At 39.3% G+C, this 23,658-nt stretch overlaps 1 protein-coding gene across 3 annotated transcripts in view; it reads right to left on the bottom strand.

Moving 5' to 3' along the window:
* Positions 1-438: 438 nt before the first annotated feature.
* LPP (LIM domain containing preferred translocation partner in lipoma) overlaps positions 439-23,658 on the bottom strand; it is a 722,568-nt gene continuing 699,348 nt past the window's right edge. For all 3 annotated transcript variants that reach the window (XM_032171893.2, XM_032171894.2, XM_058426503.1), the window contains 3 exons: positions 8,707-8,885; positions 2,352-2,472; positions 439-759 (listed from right to left, as the gene is read on the bottom strand). In XM_032171893.2, coding sequence (XP_032027784.1) covers positions 631-759; positions 2,352-2,472; positions 8,707-8,885 — 429 coding nt within the window. In that variant the 3' untranslated portion in view covers positions 439-630. The remainder of the gene's footprint in view (positions 760-2,351; positions 2,473-8,706; positions 8,886-23,658) is intronic.

Raw genomic sequence — 23,658 nt, 5'->3', positions numbered from 1 at the left:
GTCACTATAGATTCTGAATTCTGATGGTTGCAAATTAAATTTGGGCTTGTTCTAATTTATGTAATTTACAGCTTAAATTATTTACAGCCTAACAAAAAAAAATTGTGCATTTCCCTCCCCAAGGACATGAGTAGTATAAAGCAAGAGAAAAATATACTCTTCAATACATGGGAAAAGAATGGCTACTCTTTACAGTCACAGGCAAAACGGAAATGATAGGATGGAGATTTCAAGCCTAAAAGCACCTGTGAGTTGGCAGACTCACCCAGGAAAAACTATGTGACAGCAAATACCACACTAAAAAAAGCCATTCAACCAGATGAAAAGTGAGACAAACAGAGAGATTAAAAGTTACAGGAATGCAGAAGTGAATGGGATGGAGCATAATCTGTGCAAAAATGTGGAAGTCCTTGGGAACAAAGGCCCATCAAGATCCTACATGATTCAATGTGAAATGTGTATTTGGTAACAACTTTTAAAAAAAATCTCATAATTTCTGTGTTTCTACGGCAAGGTTAATAGCAGATGAAGAACAGAGACTATCCTGTAGTTTGATGGCCTTTCCTCTAGTATTTCTTATCTTTTTCTTGTGTTCGTTCTCCTCAGTGCCAGCTGAACAGGTGACTGAATCTAAAGGTCAGTGCTCGCCTTGGCGGTCAACACCCTGATGCGGGCAGAGTTGCAGGTCTTGCAGAGGATGTGCCCATCCAAGGGGTAGCAGCCTTGGTTATCTCCTTCAGACAGGAGACCACCGCAATCCTAGAACAGTAAAGACAGATGGAAACGATGTAAGTAAAAATGTTAAGTACATATGTGGAGAACAAATGATTGAGCTTTCTATTCAAGGCCTCCATAATGTGGCCACTTACTATCCTTCCTGCTTTACATTCTGCTAATCCCCTGTATCCTTTCTCCCCCTATATAACATAGTATATCTTGATTGTAATTGAATTAAAGATTGGGGACATAAATATAAATGGACATAAACATAATCCTCCTAAGGTCACTTCATATTAAATACAGGTATAAGAAGAGAAGAGGCCACCTATCTTGGTTCCCATGTAGAAGTTTGCTGCCCCCACTCAAATAACAACAAGAGAAAATAAGAATGTCCCTAACCACCGATGCATTCTTACCCTTTACCATTAGTTTAAGGATCTCTCAAAATGTATGCACAGGTACAGGAATGGAATGTTTTGGCCATTTCTGGGCTAGAGCAAAGGTAGACTGATTTCTGCCAAGCAGTAGCGCCACCAGTGGGTTCTGTGTATTTACTTCAATTGTGGTAAGAAAATAAAATCCTGAAGTTTGTGGGGAGCAGTGGTTTGCTGTACTTTCTAAAGGAGACAGCATTGTGGAGAGCAAAGACTGCTAGTCCGGGGGTCAGGCCTCCTGAGCACCACCCACAGTTCTGCCACAGTCTGCCTCAATGCACACAGGCCGACTGCCACTCTGAAAATAACTTCTGCCTTTCTAAATAGCTGTTGAGAGGATCAAAGAACATAATGGATCAAAAAAAAAAAAATGTAAAGAACTGCATAACTGTAAAGGAATATACTACCGTTGACAGCTCCTCTTAGGGTCCATTTTGAAAAGTGTTATGTAACAGTTAAATGCTGGCCTTTGTCTTTGGAGAAAATAAAAGTTTCTTTGGAAAATAAATACATAGTACTTCATCAAGAGGTGTGTGTTTGCTAACTTTAGTATAAACTCGCAAAGGCCACAACAGCTATGAACCTCGCCTCTGCTGTCTACCACGGTGGCAAGGAGGTCAATGGAATTCATGTCTTCATTTGACATAGAATGAAATTTAAGTTAACGGGGCATCCAGAACACAACAGCAGCAATGGTTATACTCTGTGGGAAATTTGGCTTTACCAAAAAGAACATGCAGATATACTGCACCTCTAGAGGCGTTCAGGAAACTGAGCAATTAGTAGTGCATGCTAACAAACAAATAAATAAATCTCCATGACTCTGAATAAGAAGTTCTAACAAAAGCCTCAGAGTCAAAGTTAAAGATTCAATAACACCATTTCTCACTAATTTAGTATTTCGCAATTTACAATGTCCTTTAATATACGATTTTGTATTTCACTCTCACAGCCATATTTGGAGGAGTTAAGGACCTGAGTCCTTTCGTCTGGTGAGGAAGCAGACTGAGAGAGCTAAAGTGACTTATTCAACAGCACGTGCTTGGAATACTAGTGTCAAATCTAAAACCCAAGTCCTACGAGTACAGGCGCTAAGGCCGTTCTGAGATTTAGTAATTGCTACATCTACGTAAACCTAGCCCGAACGAGCCTTTCAATGCCTGCCACAGACTGGCAGGGCAGGAGTGTCAACCAGACCTCGCATCGGTAGCAGTGAACATGGAAATCTCGATCCAAAGCCACAATACGGACAGTCTCCTCCTGGCCCGGGGCTGGCATAATAGGCTCCTTGCACACAGAACATCGCGGGGCAAATTTCCTGAAAATGAAGAGAGAGTTCTGGTTAGATACCGCGCGTCGACACTGAGGTGGGACACAGAGGTAGAAGGAAAAGGTGGAAACGGAGAGTCAGGATACCTGCTTCCTCATCTGTAAGGTGAGGGAGTTGGACTCAGGGACTGTGGAGGTTCTTCCATCAATAGGTGGTAAATATTGTGATATTTGGCGAGGTGAGAGAGCGAGCGTGTGAACTGCTTGGGCATGAAGAGCATCTAGCATCTCTTTCCTGCATGGTGTGTGATATGAAATTCACCTTTAGATAGATTCTGAATGCAAACCCTGTGCTTGGGATAGGCTAACTGGAGGAGAGAACAAAGTCCTGTCCAGCCCCTATTTGTTTCTGACTTTTGTTTCTAGACTTTTGCATGCACTCCTCAGGTCCTAGAAAAATATTCTGAGGTTGGTATCTTTGCCTTGTTCCCACCTTTTAGAGCTTCTTTCTTGGAAATTTGTCTTGACTTCTAGGAACTGACATAAGAAGACTCAAATACATAGTTTTTCAAAAGGGCAGAGGTTAGTGCATTTAAATATACATTATGCAAAACTTAAAATGGCCAAGTCTGCATTTCCTACATTTTTTATTGTGTTAAACTTTTGCTTAAAAATTAAAAGTTAGAGAGCTGTCAAATTCTTTATTCTTTAAAGGATTTTAGCACTGTCAAAGGGTGAGTGTATACTAACACACAGACACATACATATACATATGAATATGCATATGCATATGTTTTTGAGGCTGCTGGTAAATACTTTCAATACTTATTAATTTCTTAGTATTTCTTAATATGATCAATGGTACCTAACAATTTTTTTCTATGACAGATTAATTGGCTGAAAATATAAGCCATGTATCTATCTGTATCTTCTGGAAATTGGAGATGGTATTTGTGAAGGTATGAAATGACACATGATTTGAAATGGACATGGATAAGAATTGAAGAGAGTTAAAAAAAGAAAAACAGACTGTGACTCAGTTTTTTTCATGGTACTGGTTTTAAGATAAATCATGTTAAAAATTTATCTATTTGTAGTGAGACTTAAAAAGAAATAATGATAGTAATCAAACACATTGCAGAACACGTTATGGTTGTCAAAGCATTTCTACATACATTATATTCTATATGTACATATTAATATTCCTGGCAGCACCCAAAAAGCATCTGTATGGCTGCAATCTAAATAAATATGAATTAAGCAGCAGATCAATTGATTGCTGTGAAAGAAAAGTTAAAAGGATCATGGTACCACTGCAGCAGTAATCAGAGTTGTTATAATTGGTATTTTATGCAAGAAGTTTATATTCAGTGGCAAAAAATTGCTTTGGACTACCAGATTATTTTTAAATCTGGGTCATCAGTGGTGAAATAAGTAGGCTTCTGGGATCAACTGCAAAATTTCCTTTCCCCAAACTCTGTGGGGGCAGAAGTATGTTTTCTTTATCAGTGTATCCGTAAACCTTCTCCAATTTCCTCAAATAGAATTATTTACTCCTCTAAGAATTCTGTCATTGAATTGATCCATTTTGGTAGTAATTATTTGGATATATTTATGGGGCACTAAATTCTAAGCTTCCACAAGATAGGACTTTGCTCCGTCTCTGAGTCTCCAGGAACAACCATTGTGACTGCTGCAGAAAAAAAAAGTTGGGCTATATCTAATGAAATGAATCTGCCATATTTCTCTATAAAAAAAGATATTAGTTGGGCTTTATGTTCCATCTCAAGGTTCTTCCTCTTTGGGAAGACATAAACTGTATTCTTGCTGAGTAATGATTCTTTCCTACCAATTGGCCTCATTTCCATGATGAGAAAAACCAAAGTGAAGAGGCAGGAGGTGGTTCTCATAGTCCCCACAGTGTTCCTCTGATAGCAATTCGAGGAGGGCTCACAATCCCAGGTGGTCTATTTCAAGGCTTAGCTCACTGAGTGGACAATAATCATAAAAATAAATTTGATGAAAACACTTTTGATGATTAAAGCTACCATTTATTGAGTGCTTATTATATGCCAAGCCCTGTTAAGTGCTGTACACACTTGACATTATTTTCTACTGACAGCAACATTATGAGGAAGTATGTTTATCATTTCTACTTTACAGCCAACAGAGCCAAGGCTCAGAGAGGGATGATCTTGGTCATCTTGTATTCCGGCACATTTCTGGCAATCAACAAATGGATGCTGATTAAATACATAAATGAATGAGGGTAATATTGCTGATAAGAAAGCACAGATAGGGGAATAAAGCCTCCAAACACACAAAGAGTCAGTTAAAGAAATCTGCTTTTTCTGGGTTTTCTCACTGGGAATACAAGAATAAGCAAGGACTTCCAGTACAGACCTGAGAAGGCTTTCTATATATTTCTGCAGCATTTCTATTAATTTATATATACAAATCCTTATTGCAAAAATGATATAAGATGATTGTTGTAAAGTTATATATATATATACACACAAACACACATGTATATATACACACACACACACATATGTATATTTCTATACCAGTCAGACTGTGGTAAGTGCTCTCTACAGCAGACTTATAAAACTCTATAAAACACAGAGATTAAGATATAAATCCAAACATGAGAGAAGGGAGGGGTGGAGATCAGAGAAGTTTTCTTCCAGGAAATGGTAATTGACTTGGGCCTTTAAAGATAACCATTTAGGTGAAATGAGAAAATGTGTATGTGTGTGTTAGGGTGGGGGAGATAGTCTTCCAGAAGACTGCAGTGGTTGCAGAGGTCATCTGAAATGACATCTGTGAAAGATTGCATGTCCAGTACGCTGGAGGATATGAGTCGACATTGACCAAAGGTGGTTATGTAGAGGATGGTCCATTAAGAAGGTCTCAGAAACGGTATTCCAGAACCTTGTTACACAAAGTGCAGGCCATGGGCACCTGGGAGCTTGACAGAAATCCAGAATCTTAGACCCCACTCCAGACCTGAATTAAAATCCAAAGTTGAACAAGATCCCTCTGTGGACTATAGGCACGTTAAAGGTTGGGAAGCACTGGTTTAAAACGCAGACTAAGGCTGGGTGCAGTGGCTCATGCCTGTAATCCCAGCACTTTGAGAGGCCTAGGCGGGTGGATCACCTGAGGTCAAGAGTTCAAGACCAGGCTGGCCAACATGGTGAAACCTCGTCTGTACTAAAAATCCAAAAATTAGCCGGGTGTGGTGGTGGGTGCCTGTAATCCAAGCTACTTGAGAGGCTGAGGCAGGAGAATTGCTTGAACACGGGAGGCGGAGGTTGCAGTGAGCTGAGATTTCACCACTGCACTCCAGCCTGGGCGACAAGAGTGAGACTCCATCTCAAAATAAATAAATAAAATAAACAAATAAACAAATAAAAGACAGACTAAGCAGGTGAGATAAATCCCTTCTTATGGGTCTCCTGTATCTCAGGGTAATCTCTACTCCCAGGCTGCTCTAGTTACAGCAAAGCAAATCTCCCTGAACACAGAGAACCCTTTCCTAACTCTGTGCCTCTGCTTTTTGCCTGAGTTGTTCCCTCCACCAGGAATCTCCTTGTTTCCCACTTAAAACACTCTTGACATTCTCCTTCCACAAAGCCTATTCTGACCACAGAGCCAGGTGATCTGACTTTGACAGCGGAAGCCCTTACCCGTGCCTGTCGCGTGGAGTTCAGCCGTTTCTCCCTGCACGCTTTCTCTGCCCTCCTCCTGGCAAGCTCCTTGCTGACAGTGACTTCTCTATATATATCTGCACAATTTCTCTCCTTGTATCTCTCTCCTTCAGCATTTAATGCAGAAATTGGCACACAGAGGGTTCTTTATAAATGTGAGTTGAACTGAATTAACATGTATTTTCTAAAGGTCCACAAAAGGAGGCCCATTCAAAAGGACCACAAACAAGGCCCCAAAAAATGTGTGGAGGAGGAATATCCCTTTGTCTGCCCTCTCTTTGGTCTTTCAGTGATTAGCCTATGCTGGACTTTTAGCTGCTTTGTATTCTAGTAATTTTAAGGCTTAGAAATAAGAGTTCCGTAAAACAGTTTCGATTTTCCTTTAGGAAATGGGGAAAGGATCAAAAAACTTCTCTCCCTATATACCTGCCAATCATGAAGACAACATTATTATTATTTTTAATTTATGTTTTAACATGCATTGGACTAGTGGGGAAGGTTAGCTGGGGGTTTTAATTTTTTTTCCTTTTAGTTGCTCAAGTCTGCTTTTTGGGAGCTTTCAGACCCACAAACTTACGTCATCAGTCACCAGTCTCTAATTATGCTCCCTACCCCTAGACATGAAAGATAAATGGCACAGATATAAACTTACATTTGTCAAAATTGATTTCCTGTTTTAATTGAGGGTTGTAATGTATCAGTCTTTTCTAGCCACAGAAACATGTGTGCTCTGATTATAAGCATCAGTCTTTCTTGGATTAGGGTAAGTCTAAGAAAGGAGAGAGACAGTGACAGAACATACTCCCCATTGAGATCTTTTCACTTCCCTTAAATAGATGCAGGGATTTTTCAATGTGTAATTACAAGCTAAGAATATCAATAATGTGAAGTACAATTTATGCTGTGACTGCCCTTTAAAAGTGAGTCCTTCCTTGTCTAATTCAGGTTGCAAATTTCCGCCTCTGGGATTTTTTAATTCATTCAACCTCACGTCTTTTGGTGAGCTTTTCACTTTCTTTGCTACTTGGAAAGTGGTTAGGACATTCATTCTTAAAATATGAGTCTCAGGTCTCCAAACTCCTTGGTGTAAGTGCTTCCTGGCTGTTGACAATCAATACAGTGGTGAGAATTAACCCGGAACACTTCACACTTGGAGGCCATAGAATGGATACCCAACCTGGTGAGCAATACAAGCTTCATCTCTTTGACAGCCTCAAAGGCTGTCTTCAAAGCCAATGCCCAGCAAACACATACAGAAACCTGAGTCCACCATTTACAGATCATATCTATAGGTTTAATACAGTTCTTAAAAATATAAAACAAGTGTTGGCTGGGCACAGTGGCTTATGCCTATAATCCCAGCTCTTTGGGAGGCTGAGGCAGGTGGATCACTTGAGGACAGGAGTTTGAGGCCAGCTTGGCCACCATGTTGAAACCCCATCTCTACTAAAAATACAAACATTAGCTGGGCATGGTGGTGCATGCCTGTAGTCTCAGCTCCTTGGAAGGCTGAAGTAGGAGAATTGCTTGAGTCGGGAGGCAGAGGCTGCAGTGAGCTGAGATTGCACTACTGCACTCCAGCCTGGGCAACAGAGTGAGACTTTGTCTAAAAAATAATAATAATAATAATAACAATAATATACATGTATATAAATAAATATATTTTTATATATAAAATATAAAAACATATATATAAAACAAATGTTATCAACCAATTAACTAACAAACTGGCCAAATAAAAATAAGCAAAATACAAAACTGTATAAATTTCTTAATTTTCATAAAGACCTCAGCTGTAATACAGGAAAGAAGGACCTAAAAATGAGACAAATGAAGTAGTGAGGACAGATTATTTTGGGCCCATGAATAACTGGCCTTGATCTTGAGGCACCATTTTTTAATCCTCCTCAAAAGAACACACAATTTGCATTCATTAATTCTATTAAAAAATAACTTGAGAAAGAGAAGACTTGGGTAGAAGAAAAGGCTAGGGAATGGCGTCAATATGTTGACAATGGCATGAAACTGCCTCTGAATATGTGAGAGGCTTGCATTAGTAAAAGAAACTGAATGGTTCTCTGTGTCTGTCCACCATAACTCCCTATCAGTAGAGTGGCAGGGATGCAGAGATTAACTCTTGAGAAAACTCTGGGTGGTCACAGCTGAGAGAGCTTTAGAGAGGGTTTGGTCTAATGACCAAATTGAAGAGCTCAAATAAGTTGAGCAATTGCCAAATGTCACAAATTTTGTTCCTCTTTAGGCCAGGATCCTGTTTCTTTCTAATACATACACACTGTGGCTGAGCCAGCTTTTTCATCATTAGAGTTACCCAGAGATGCAATGGACAAGCTCTGGGGAAGCCTTGACACAGATACCAGGCTGGATGACTGCATGGATTGTCTGATATTAATTCCTGCATTGGATGAGGGATCAATAAGCTCTTTTAAAGGCCTCACTAAATCCTGAAATTCTGTAGTTCTCAGAGAGAAGAATGTATGCCCAGATGCCAGGCAGTAAGAGCAGACTCCAAAAGGACTGGCAGGGTGGTGACGAGAGAGTAGGTTGCCTACTTGTGGAAGTCCTCAATGCAGTGAATGAGCCCTCCAGCATCCACAGTGAATGGGATCCCATCCAGGCTGCGGTGGCACATCACGCAGGTGAAACAGTGAGGATGATAGGCCTTCCCGGTGGCTCGGAGAATCCGCTCCATGATGGGCTTGGAACACACATTGCACTGCTCCAGAGTATTCTGGGGAAGAAAACAGAAACCACGTTAGACTGGGACAGAAGGGGGTCCATATTGCATGACAGGCATCTTTATAAAACAGATTGTCTCAGGTCCTTATCACACTACTCTAAGGAAGGCATTTATCACCATTTACAAACCACATCTACAGCTTTAATACAGTCCTTAAAAATATAAAACAAGTGTTATCGACTAATTAACTAACAAAGAAGTATGTTATAGAGAGAAGGAAACACAATTAGATGGGTCAAGTGGCTTTTCCAGTATCATTCAGGTAGTAGGTGGCAAGTCCAGAACTCAGAACATGTGTTTTCTGACTTCTATCCTTGTTCCTTTCCTTGTTTCCTATAGCAAGGGTGATGGCAAACTTTTCTCTAAAGTCCCATATAGTAAATATTTCTGGCTTTGTTGTAACAACTCAATTTTGCTATTATAGCTGGAAAGCAGTCATAACATGTAAACACATGGGCATGCTTGTGTTCCAGTAATACTTTATTTACAAAAAAAAACAGACAATGGGCTGGATTTGACCCATGGGCATAGTTTGTTGACTCTTGAACTATTCCTTCCCGACTGAGGAATGCTTCACTATTACTTCTAAAACTTGATTCATTATCAAAGACATAGTGTGACCACTTGGACCATGGTGCGATCAGTAAGACCCCTACTTTTTACAGAATAGTCTGTCAGATGACTGAGACAGAGCATGCTAGATGCAGAACCCAAATCAGAACTCAGCATAATCAATTAGGCTTCCGATCATTTAAAGCTTTGATTTACACACCATCTCCAAGTTTAGAGTTCGCAAACTCTTGATAGAAATGTTGAACGTACAAGGGAGCTGGTTTGAAAAAGTGAATTAAGAAACTCATTTATCTGGCCTTAAAAATATTCTAAGCTTTAAAAATATATAGCACCTCTTAAAAGAGACACCAGTTAGCGAGTCAGGTCTCAGAGAGATCGGCTGTTAACTTTCCATCCTCCCCTTTAATCCCATGCTCTTAGCAAACAACCACGTTTCACATGTAAAATGCTATATTCCAACTGAGGTATCTGGACTAACTCATTGAGTTTACAATCAGAATAAACCCGGGATGTGGATCTTATTAGAAAGATGAAGAACTGAATGGGATGTGGAAATTCAGGGGTAACTGCTCTTTTACCACGAGGATATATAAATGGCTATGAAGCAAGAAGTGTCTGTACATAGGTAACTAGTGTCCTTATGTCTAACCTATAGCAATGACCTATGACTTGGCGTCTTTGTTTGTATCTCTCTTCTTATAATACTCCCCTTGCCCCTGTCTCCAGTGACTTCCAGTTTTCTTTGCAAACACAGATGTGATCAAATACAAGTACCTTTCTGGATAACAAAATCTTAATGGCTTCACAATGTAAAAAGAGCTTATTCTTCACATGGTATCCAACCCCCCTTTATGCTTCTCATAACATCTCAGACCACTCACTCTTGTTCAAACCTATGTGAAACTCCCATACTTCTGTGCCTTGGCTAATGCCTAGATGTATCGCAATTTGCCATTTTGACTTTTCAAGGTACAGGCCAGAAGGCCATTCCCCAGTGAAGCCTTCCTCAATGGTACCACTTGGAATGAATTGCTTCTTTCTCTCCCATTCCTGAGCACTTTATTTGGTTTGCTTACAATACTTTAAGTGTGCACTTTATTTAAATTATTTGTGCATATGTCTATTTCCTCTAGCAGACTTTAATTTCATTAGGGGCAGAGACTATGTCTTAAGAATGTATTTCTCTGTCCTATAATGCACCCAGTATACTGTCTGAAATAGAAATAAGCCTGAGATGAATGTGTGCAAAAAGAATGAAGAAAGAATATTGTTTATATCCCACTCTGGCAGCACAGTGCTGGCCTGACTCCCTTAACTCTGGAATCCATCCCAAGATGAATTGGTAAATCCATCATCATCCTTCCCTCAAAGCTGTGGTTGCCTGAGGTTCTGAAATTGCTTTGTATGCCTCTGGTCACAGTCTAAACGCATGGAAACTATTAACCTATTTGTTTTTCCCATTTTGAAGTGGTGAAATTAAAATAGCAGAAGAGCACAGGGTAAGAGTTTGGAGATGATGATGGTTTGAAGAATGAGGGCCTGGTTCTTTTCTACCCTGACAATCTGAGCTAATGTGGCTGGAAATTGTCTTCCCAGGACTTATGTTTTGCTCCTTTGTGGGTTTTTACCTTTTTTTTTTTTTTTTTTAGTCAGCCCTGTAATGGAGTTGAATAACCAGAAAATGTTTGACCAGAAAATGTTTTTGTTTGCACTGAGGCTTGGCTGCAAGATTCAGTTCATTTACTCAAAACTAGCAGCAATATAACAGGCTCAGTTCCTATGGAAAGACCTTGTGGTCTATAGATGCTGCATTCAAAGAACAGGTAACACAAACATTTCTGCAACAAAGGAAAAAAAGTATAAAATGTGATTAAAATCAGCCTATTGCAAAATGTCCCCAAATTGGAAAATAAAGGTTCCAAGAATGCAGTTGACTGGCATCCTAGGCTAGTGAATGATGTAGAAGGACATGTTATTCTTCGCCGGCCTGCGCCTTTTACTGCAATCTTCCCCTTTTAGTCTCCAGTGGGGCCTACTAGTAGCCTTCGAGAAAGGAAAAACTCAGTGTCAGGGAGGAGGGGGCTGGGAGTTCCCTTAGCCCAGGCTCTCATTCCACAGGTGAGCAGACAGACTTTGAGAATGGATCTGCTGGACCTAAGCTGTGGAGAGCATGAGACGCAGAGGTGGGACTGGAACCCCAGTTATCTGACTCCTAATAATGCAGAGAGGGAGCTAAGGACTTCATTATGTGGCCATGAAAAAGGAAAGTTGCTAGGTGAAGAATGTGAATTATCCTTCTGGCTTTGTCAAAATCTGCTGTATGACATTGGGTAAAGAATTTATTCCTTCGAACTCAGTTTTCTCATTTGAAAAATGATGATTAATTCAAACTCTGTAATTTTATTGATCTGTGATAAATCAGTATTAACAGCAACAGAAAAATATGCATGTTTACATGATCAGAAATATACAAAAACAACTGGATAACCCCTTATCAGAGGTTTGAAAGGGGCATTCATTTGCTAGGAACCTGGACTATATTACCTTTATTATGCACCTCCACTGATAATTCTAGAAATTGCTAATGGTAAAATTATAAGCATCATAGAAGGATATTTTTGTGTTATAGATGATTATTTTAAAGCCAGACAAAAAGACGCATGCTTCATACAAATATTGGATTCATCGGAACCCATGACATGAGATGGTTGACAAATAAAACGGTTTTGGAAAAAAAAGAAAGTCTTTAAGCAAATAAGTGAAAGAGGGATGTCTCTAAATATGCCAATTCAAATCTCTTTCTTTCTTTCTTTCTTTCTTTCTTTCTTTCTTTCTTTCTTTCTTTCTTTCTTTCTTTTCTTTCTTTCTTTTCCTTCCTTCCTTCCTTCCTTCCTTCCTTTCTTTTTTTTTGTCTAGTAGGTTGCCAGATTGATACCGGTTTAAAGAAAAAGACCTTCCAGTTCATAGGTTTGTGATGCGCTGTCCCATGGACTCCTCCTCCCAGCTGCCACACTGAGCTTTCTGCCACATCTTTAATAAGCAACACTCTTTTACAAGCCCAGACTATCTTATACTCTACTTTGCTTAGAGAATGCCTACTCATTCTTCAAAGTGAAACTCAAATGTCACCTCTTCTGAAAAATCTTTCCTAAATCTTTTTCTGTTGTATTCCAAGAAAAGTAAGTAACTTCTTCCACTCCCATAGGATTGTATTATGCTTCCCCTATGACACTGAACACAATGTACTTGATTTAGTGGTTTATGTCAACCTCTATGACTAAACTGCAATCACTCCTCCCTCCTCCCATGAAGCCATAGTCTGAGGTTGTGTTTCCTAGGAAACAAGTTCTGAAACAGATTTGCACACAGTTAGTTATCAAGAAGTGTCCTTGCAATCAACACCTGTGGGAAAGTATAGGAAGTTCCTATACTTCTTATACTTCCTGTTCCTATTGTACACTCTATCTACAGTATCCACAATAGTAAGCATCCTTGCCCAGGGACTACAAAGTTCATGACACACAGTAAGTAATTGGTAACCAGCTGTGGAAGGCCTTTGGCCAAAGCTGAATGAAGAATCCAAATTTTATTCATTTTGCAGCAGGCACTGTTTGAGGATTTTTTTTCCATAAAAAAATGTTTTAGGCTACTCCAATGAAAGTATGGTTAAAGTGAAAAGACATAAGAGTAGCAGAAAAAAGCAAATTCTGTTGCTAAAAGTCACAGCTTATAAACTTTTCTGAAATGTTGGCAATACAACTGTGACTAAAAACAAAAAAAAACTCAGTGAAACTAAGAATTAAATCACAAATCAACTTTGTACAGAAAATTCCCAAATGCAACTGTTTTTAAGTCAGAGATACAATGGGGTAGTATTTTTTTCTATCTTTGGATATTGTATAAATAACTAGTAACTCACAGGCAGAAGAGCTAAAGAATCATATGAATATAAATGAAGCATATAGGTAACATAAACATGAACTACTAATGAGATGATAAAGAAGGGAATATTACCATTATTTACATATTACATAGGTATATGTAAGTGTTCAATTTTGAGTATTTAAAATCAAGATATACAGTCTTCATTTACATAAGTAATTGAAGATTCAGAAGACTATAAAGTGATTACTGCCATTTGGAAATGTTAACATTTTCATTTTATAAAATTAAAATGTGGCCGGGCGCGGTGGCTCACGCTTGTAATCCCAGCACTTTGGGAGGCCGAGGCGGGCGGATCATGAGGTCAGGAGATCGAGACCACAGTGAAACCCCGTCTCTACTAAAAATACAAAAAAGAAATTAGCCGGGCGTGGTGGCGGGCGCCTGTAGTCCCAGCTACTCGGAGAGGCTGAGGCAGGAGAATGGCGTGAACCCGGGAGGCGGAGCTTGCAGTGAGCCGAGACTGCGCCACTGCACTCCAGCCTGGGCGACAGAGCGAAACTCCATCTCAAAAAAAAAAAAAAAAATTAAAATGTGATCTTATATTCATCTTTACCTTTTTTAGGTACAAAAACAATATCGTGAAACAGTAAAGACTCCTGGAAAGAGAAGGAGTGACATCTCATGATCTAGATAGTTTAGGTCTTGTTGAGATAAGAACAAAAGGAAAAAAAGAGAGAGTTAGAAGACATTCAGTCTTGAAAAGTCTTTAGAGATTACACTAGCCCAGGAATTTTTCAACTTCTTTTACTTGGCCATTCACCCATAATCCTTTCTTCAGGAAACAATTTATCAAAAAAGCACATATTAAAGAGCCCAAAATCACTTCTGGCTGAAGGGCATCAAGGGATGGAACCTGTACTATCTGAAAACCATGATTCTAGTCCAACTGCTGGATTCAAGAAACTAAGGTATAGATAGAGAACACAGCTAGTGACAGATTTGGAGTTACAATACAGGTCTCCTAATTCTCTGTCCCATAGAGACTCTCTCTGCTATATCACATTATATGGAATCTGTATATCAGTAGACACACACTGTATTTCAAGTAGAAAGGAGACATTCAGGCTTGCTATCTGCAAGTTACATGCAAATAAATAGAGAAAACATGTTAAGATCTTAAGGCAGTTTGTCTCCTAAACTCCTACAGGACAAAAGAAAACTCATCATTGGATCCCAAGCATCGACAACCGTATGCTTGCATAAAATTAATGCTCCACAAATATCAGTTAGTTAATGAATTAATAAAGTCCAGGTAAGTACTTTATATAAAATAAGTTTTTACTTTTCTATTTAACCATGCAAAACAATTCTCCAGTCTAGAATTTCTCAACTGGCAGGTTAACACACAGTGTGCTTCAAGTGGGTTCCGGGTGCACCATATTTCGGAGGATTCAGAGGGACCAGAGGTGTCCAGAGTTCCTGAGTGGTTGCCTCGGGACAGGAGAGATCTCATCCACTTACTCTGTGTGCTGAATGAATGCCATCATTTTCCACATGAACTGGGATGTAAAAAAGGTTGGGAAGTACAGCTCAAGTGTAGGTGTTCCCAACAGAATGGCAATGTGGTACAGTAAAGGAGCGGGGCTATGACTCAGCCAATTTCTCTTGAAATGCCAGTGCCATTATTTGAACTCAAAATACTGCTATTGCCTAACTTAATTATGGAATAAAAACTTATTCTATACCTTGATTCTGGTCATCAAGATTGCTTCCCAAATGATGGCAGTACTTTTGGGTTTCCTTTGCAGGTGAAGATATCATTTTACCTTGGTAGTTCTAATGACCCTATACTAGATAACCTTCCAACAGCTCTGCCTTCCTGTGAGACACGCACTTTTTATTAACATTTCTCTTGCTCTTTCTAAAGTCCTTTGCCTATATCTTAATCTAAGTCGATATTTGTATCTGCATGTAATGTGTGTTTTAAAACAGACTGAAAATAATAATCTCAAGCTTACTAGCATCCCACCCCTATGACTGTGATTTTTCAATTAGAATCAAAATTCCTCTTTTACAGATGAAGGTTTTCCTGATAGATAGGAAAAGTTTTGAAACAATTTAATAGATAGCATCAAATCTCTAAATTGTATTTTTTTGATGTCATGACACACCCCCCTACCTCTGAAGATGACAGCTATGAAACACATAACTGAAAATTCAGTAAAATAATTTCAACTTTTTTTGTTAACCTTTTGGAGCATAACTTTTTGCATCTATTGCCTCAGTTTTCTTATAAACTCTCTTTAAACAAACTTCTCATATGCCTCTCTAAAGAACAGAGCTGCCTCGTCACTTACTCTAATATTGCAGAAAGCCTAAAGAGCGGAACAAAGCGTTCAACAGCCTGGCATGTACAGAGGAAGAGGTGGAAGATAAAGATGCCATCCTTGCCCTCAAAGGTTCTCAATGCAGTGAGACAGGTGGACACAATTATTAATAACTGATTTGAGGCAAAGGGCATGACAAATTGCTATCATTGAGGCACGAGTAATGAATGATGGGAACGCAGAGAAGAGAGTAATTACTTATGAATGGTGAGAGAGCAGGCAGTATGGTGGTGGTCTATGACTCTAAGAATCTATTCTAGTTGGGATTGGATTTGGCACTTGAAAAAAAATTATTTTAACCCACTTTGGAATTAATGTTGTGCTATAACAAGAGTCTTTATATCTAATACTCTTACAGGAGTCGCAGTTAAGCCTGCACTGAAACAAATTCATTTCACAGGAAGAATATTGTTAACAAAATCTGTGTATTGAGCAGCACTGGTGAAGGGGAACTCAACATTGCTAGACATGAACATCCGTTTTTGTTTTTTATTTTTTGTTTAAAGACAGAGTCTCACTGTGTCCCCCAGGCTGGAGTGCAGTGGCGTGATCTCGGCTCACTGCAACTTCTGCCTCCCAGGTTCAAGCGATTCTCCTGCCTCAGCCTCTTGAGTATCTGGGACTACAGATGCACACCACCACACCCAGCTAATTTTTTATTTTTAACAGAGACAGGGTTTCACCATGTTGGCCAGGCTGGTCTTAAACTCCTGACCTCAGGTGATCTGCCCGCCTCGGCCTCCCAAAGTGCTGGGATTACAAGCGTGAGCCACCACGCCCGGCCGAACATCCATGTTTTAACAAGCACAGATAAAACCTATGTGCTACTATTAAAATAAAATTTAGAAATACAATTTTCTTACAAAATTTTCTGTTTGTATTTGGACTACATAAACTGGCTTTAAAATTGAGAAATATGCCCTAAAACCACAAGGAAAAAGCCAACAGAAAGAACAAAAAGATCACGGCAATTAGGCCGTTCAATTCAATTTTGCCATGAGCTATAAAGCACATTCTTTACAAAGTAAATTATGCCCTGTTTTTTATTCTTAAGCACTAGGGTTAGGATTGTGATCTGAGCTTTAGTAAATCAGAAAAGAAAATCTCAATTATAGAACATTTAGTTTATTTATACCTTAATGCCCGGAGAGGTAATATTTTACTTTAAAATGCATAACCCATGTGGCATGCTAGGTCTTCCAAAACACTTCTTTTGAATGTGTTCTGATCCTTGAAAAATGTGGGGCAGGGGGAAGGGGAGTAAGAGCTGATGACTGTGGGTCAGACCTTCATGCCATGGGCATAATGAACACATCAGAGAAGGCTAAGACTATGGTGAGAGAGAAAGAAAAGAATTGAGTTCCTTTCCTTCCGAGACAAGTCAAATGATAGATTTTGCCTTTACAACATAAGTCATGTGAAGATTTATTAACTCAGACATCAAAGAAGGTCTGCCATATTATAGTAAGAGAATTAGTGAAACATCAGGAAAAAGGTGATCTGGGTTCAAAGAGCTAGGCAATTTTCTTGACCTTTCTGGCCTTTGGTTTCTGTAGACTGAAATGTCTACATTGCAGTGTTGTGAGGTTTAAATGAGTTCACATATTATCAAAGTGAGAACCCAGTCCTGAATATATAATAAATGTTAGTTTTATAAATTCCCTATATAAATTTCAAGGGGCTAAGACATTTATTCAATTAACTTGTCATCCTTTGATCATTTAATGTAACTACCACACTGAAGCACTGTATTTCTATAATTTTTTCCCTTCACCATTAATTCTCCCATATTTTATATCTGTCCTTTTAACAAATGGATTATCTAAGGAATTGTGTATATGATACTCTGGGATAATTGGATAATGTCATAATATAAAATGGGCTTCTAGATTTCTAAGTGAGTTTGCCCCTGCTTTCCTGGGAATTTCGTGAAAAAGCTCTTCTTCTACGTAAACCTTATTATACCCCAAATCCATACATTTCTTAAATCTTCATAAAAGTAATTTATATTCCTTTATACACCAAAAATAATAACTGATACTTTGATTTGGTACAATCCTTAAAGTTTACTCAATGTACACAAACAGGAGCCCATCTAATCTCCAGCGCAATATGGTATAGGAGGTAGAATGGTAGAATTCTTTTCTGCATTACATGCCACACAGCTATAAATGCAGCCAGGATTTGAACCTGTGTTTTCTAAAGTACAAAGAGAAAGGCTCATTCTTCTACTTCACACTGTCCTCCAATTAACAAGTTTCTCAGATATCTTTCTCCCTTATTCTATATAAAGGCAATTATTCAGAATGCAGTTAATAATCTTTAGCATGCAGATTTCCCATAGCCTTTCATAAATACATAGTTTAGTTGAGCTTGAAAAATTCCCAGAATCATCTTGTCCAACTGTCTCACCTCACATACTAGGACACTGCATTCTGCGAAGCTGGTTTGCCTATTGTGGTATGTTTGGCTATTGTGGTATATTTGCCCAATGTGGTAAACTATTCTGTGAAAAGTCCAGGACGCAGATGACATGGTTTCCATGCAGTGCTCTTCTCCCAACCCCACACTAAGTCCTTTTTGGAACACCAACGCATCTCTCTGGTGTTCTGGCCCACTTAACAATAAGAATATGATAAAATTAACATAATTACTTACATAGCCAATGAAAAATTGTTAAGCTGAGTATGTTACATTACTTGGGTTTTGTGCAAAACAAGATTGTTGCACACTGATAAATATGGGGGCCCTCTGGCTAAGAGCTCAGAGGAGATAATCCTATCCAAAGCCTCACATTAGGAAGCCTTAGGTCCAGCTTTCATAATTCCTACTATCAGCAACCTATAAATAGAGGCTATTAACCGACACTTAGACCAGTTTCACTGAGGCAGTGAATTTCCAGAGTAGCTGGAATTTCACAGCACCTTGAACAAAATTCCATAAACTACATGGGTGTCAATTTTCTCATCTATAGAATGGGATACTAAGTATTCTGCCTTAACAATCTTCCAGAATTTTGAGAAGTAAATATGATAAGAAATGGGAGAAGCACTCTTTAAGAATGTAAATAGATATAAAGATATTGTTATAAAACTCTTTTTGCTGGAGAGAATTACTGTTACACAGAAGGATCGACCCCATATCTTGGTTCAACAGCCTCTGACTAATCAACTGAGCCAACTTCTATCATTCTTATTACTGGAGAGAAGTAGACAAGTATAAAATATAACACAAGTACCCACACTCCCTTGAATATTGAATATTGAGTTTGAAAAAATACAGATTATTTTGTTTTTGTTGTTTTGTTTTCAACAGGTAATTTTTCTTGCCATGTATCTTATTTAGTTTACATACCTGGAACGCCTATCAAGTGATGGAGTAATTACATACCATGCATTTAGAGTGTGTACAGAGAAGTCTATGAGCCAATGAGAAGTCTCATAGAGTTCTCTGTCTAGTTTGCGGCAGTTATACTTGGCAAGGTCCATTTTCTTGACTTAACTGTAATCAAGGTCCAACAAAGCCCCTGGTACCTGCGCCTGTGAAGCCCCATCTTAACAACCCTCAATTCTGTTACCTTTATTAAGAGTAGACACGAGGCCTTGATAGAGAAAAAGACTTATCTTTGGGTCACAGTGCCGACTAACCCCAGCACTAAACTAGAATTGCTGACATAGATGTTTACAGAGACTGTATATGGCTCAGTGGCAAGGAGAAATAAAGCAGAAATCAAGGTCTGTATTCTAGTCTTGCCAACGTTAGCCACCAGCAGTGAGTTTTGTACAAAGCATTTCCTCCCTGGGCCTAAATTCCGTCAGCTATAAAATAAGGAAATTAAGTTAGTAGGCCTTTTGGTCCCTTGAAATGGAGTGATTTGAGGACTGAACAAAAGCTTCAATAGGGCATGGTTCTTTGTCTTGTTCAAAGCATCACCCTCAGTTTCCAGAACAATGCCTGGGGCACAGAGAAGGAGCTCAGTAAATATTTTAGTAAGTAAATGAATGAACAATCATTTGGGAGTCCTCCAAAGATTCATCCAACAGCATCTACTCCTATAGACATATCCCAAATTTCATTACTATCCTTAGATGGCCTGCATCATCACACTATTTCAGTAGCCCCCTCTCCAGAGCCAGACTCTGTCTCTTCATCCTGTTGCTTTCTTCATAGTCCTTATCACTATCTGATATCACTTCATGAATTTAGTTGCTACTATGCTTCTACCATGCTTATTGTTCATCTTCACACTAGTTTGTTCAAGACACTACTGCATTTGCAGCCTCTGCAGCAGCGCTTAAGACATAACAGGCAATCAATAAGTATTGGTTGAATACAAAATTAAATGACATTAAATAACCTAAAATCTAAGGCCTCTTACAATTTTTGTGTTCTTTATTCTACCTCAGCAAGAATACATTTCTTAAAGAAAAAATAGTGCTACGTATTTCTCTAGGAATATAAATGATCTGAAGCTAATCACACAACATAGGAATTAGGAGAATGCTCTTTTTACTTACAGTATTTGTCTACCATGGGTAACTAACTCATCCAGGAGAATGTCTAAAACCCGTGCTTAAGCGATGATATTTTCAGCTATGTGTATACACAGTAATGACTGCCTGCCTGCGCATTTCAGATCAGAATTAAACCAATTTGAGTCATCCATTAGAATCAAGATCTGCAAGCAGAGACTAGAAATGTTCCCAATACCATTCCACTCACATGTTGGTTCCCTTCAGAGTTGCCTGAAACTCAACCCTGCCAAGATGTTTATTATCTACCTGGCTTTATGAATTACAATTACTTCCTAAATTACAGTAAGCTATAAGTGGTCTAAGCCAAACAACTAGGGTCATGGAAGGGCTCTCTTTGTACTCCTGGGGATGATAGAAAAGCTTCTTTGAACCAAACTTGATCCTCTTTCAAAAGAAAGGGATAACTTTAAGCCTGTAACTCCTGGGAGTGGCAAAGAGAACAGCCAGAGGGCCATGAGCTAACTTCAATTCTCTAGAGATCAGTTGAACAGATTTGGCAATCATTTGGCTTCTGTTGTGAACAAGGCCTTCTAATTGTATTTCTGCCAATGGAAGACAAAAGACAGCACATGACTTAGGAAGGCCATAAAGACATGCCTACATCATGGTGACTGTGTGGTTTCCTTCCGAAGAGAACACTGCTGATGTGTATGTCAAATGCCAGCTCTAGGACCCATTCATGAGAATTAAACCTCATGAGGAGCTCAGAAGGAAGCTGGTGAAGTAATTTGCTTCCCTTAAACAGTATCTTGGCTGTAATATTTTCTGACACTAGAAATAAAATAATTCCATGTTTTGATTCCTCCCCCACCCTGCCAAAAGTGATTTAGATTAACTAGGTATGAAATGCACAGCAAGGGAGTACAGGGTTTTCCATTCTATAACTGCTTAAAGACAAGGAGGCAGGAAATACAGATGTTTTCTCCTTGCTGTTGCAAAAGGGTGGTGGACTAACTCTTTCAGTGTCTCTGGAATGCAAATTTTCTTTCACAGTTTAGCAGTCTTTTTTGGATTTCAGCACAGTGAACTAACACTTTCCTGGATTCCAAGACCTCCAGAGAACCAGATGGATGACAGAAATTGGGAAAAAGAACCCACACTGCTTGAAAAAGGTATGAATTTCTCACTCTGCATTTAGCCAAAAAGCACTGAAAATTAGAAGAGTGAAATCACTTTTGGTTTGTTCAAATGCATGCCATTCTAGAGTTGTTTGTGGTGAGTAAAAAAAAAGGGGGAAAAAAAAAGAAAAAATCTAAAGTGCTTCAATGGTTTGGAGTCTGTGTTCAGTTTAAGCTAGGAAGCAAACTTTAACAGAGATGATATGTTTACTATCAAAGGAAAGAAAGATTGTAGATGGAAGAGATTACCAAAGACGATCAGTTCATATGCCTGTGCTCTAAAGCCAGTGATTGCTCCCCAAAGCCAAATGTTTTAACTTGATGTTCAAGGCCCTTCAGGATACTGTCCTACCTCCCCTGTCTAGGCACCTAGCCTGTCACCTCTCCCACAGCTCAGTCTTTGTTCCTGTCAACTCAAGCTTGTAAACACTTTGTGCTCATTATTCTTTCATGCCTTTCCTTCTGCCATTGCCCCTGCCTTGAACATATTTTCTTAACAAGTTAAATACATCAAATTATATGGCCCATGATATGTGAATGTTACCTCTTTTGTTAATCACTCTCCTCTTCTGTTCTTTCACAGCACCATAGCAGAGAACCCAAGTATAGTGTTATCTGTTCATAAGCTATGGCAAGTTGTAATTTTCAAAGATGACTACACCAAAACACATCCCATCTCACAATGTGATACTAACAGTCCACCATTAAGAGGTAAGGTCTTGGAAGAACCCATGCAACTGCCTGGCCAAGAGAATGTCATAGCAGTGATGCTGCCTGACTTCTAACGCTAATCTTTTTTTTTTTTTGAGATAGAGTCTCTCTCTTTTTGCCCAGTCTGTAGTGCACTGGCACAATCTCGGCTCACTGCAACCTCCACATCCCAGGTTCAAGAGATTCTCCTGCCTCAGCCTCCTGAGTAGCTGGGATTACAGGCGCTCGCCACTGCGCTCACAATTTTTTTTTTTTTTTTTTTTTGTATTTTTAGTAGAGATGGGGTTTCACCATGTTTGGCCAGGCTGGTATCGAACTGCTGACCTCAGGTGATCTACCTGCCTCGGCCTCCCAAAGTGCTAGGGTTACAGGAGTGAGCCACCACGTCCAGCCCTCCTAATGCTAATCTTAAAATGTGATACAGTTTTCTCTTGAAATACATACCTTTGGAGTCCTCAGTTGCTATCTTAGTTTGCTTTGTGTTGCTATAATACAGTACCACTGACTGTGTCACTTTTAAACAACATAAATTTACTTGGTTCATGGTAATGGAGGGTGGGAAGTCCAAGATCATGGTGCCAGCATCTGGTGAGCACCTTCATACTGTGTTATTCCAGGGCAGAAGGCAGAAGGACAAGAGAAGATGACAGCAAGAGAGCAAGAGGGAGTCAAACTCACTTTATAACATCCTACTCTCTCAATAACTAACCTACTTTCAAAATAATGGTTTTGAATGGATTGATGAATCCATTCATAAGGGGAGAGCCCTCACAACCTAATCATCTCTTATTATACCACACTGCTCAACACTGTTGCATTGGGAATTAAGTTTCCAATGCATTAACTTTAAAGGACACATTCAAACTATAGCAGTTACCATGTAAGAAGTTAGGTTATCCCAAAGCTGGAGAGACCACATGCAGATAGAGGGAGACACCTGAAAACCCCAGGTTGTTCCAGACTAGCTGTTCAAACACTCCTCGACCAGGTGTAGGAGAAGCAACCTTTGAGAGACCTCACACCAGAAACCTCATGAAAGACCCCAAGCCAAACTTGCCCACTTGAGACGCAATCAAATTTCTTTCTTTCTTTTTGTCTTTTTTGAGACGGAGTCTTGCTCCGTCCCCCAGACTACAGTGCAGTGGCGTGATCTCAGCTCACTGCAACCTCTGCCTCTTGGGCTCAAGTGATTCTCATGCCTCAGCCTCCCAAGTAGCTGGGACTACAAGCATGTGCCATCATGCCTGGCTAATTTTTGTATTTTTAGTAGAGACAGGTTTTCGCCATGTTAGCCAGGCTGGTCTGGAACTCCCCGGCCTCAAGTGATCTGCCTGCCTCGGCCTCCCAGTGTGCCTGGATTAAAGGCATGAGCCACCACGCCTGGCCCAAGATGCTATCAAATTTCTGACCCACCAAACTGTAAGAGATAATAAATGATTGTTCTTTTCAGACACTAATTTTTGGAGTAAATAGGTATTTGGAGCTACAATAATTGACACATAGACAACATTTTTATATTTAATTATAAACTCTTCGAAGACTAGGATTTAAACAT

Source organism: Hylobates moloch, unplaced genomic scaffold (assembly GCF_009828535.3).
Source record: "Hylobates moloch isolate HMO894 unplaced genomic scaffold, HMol_V3 SCAFFOLD_13, whole genome shotgun sequence".
NCBI classification, from domain to species: Eukaryota; Metazoa; Chordata; class Mammalia; order Primates; family Hylobatidae; genus Hylobates; species Hylobates moloch.
Note: the sequence above shows the minus strand (reverse complement) of the source record. Positions and strands in the feature narration are given on the sequence as shown.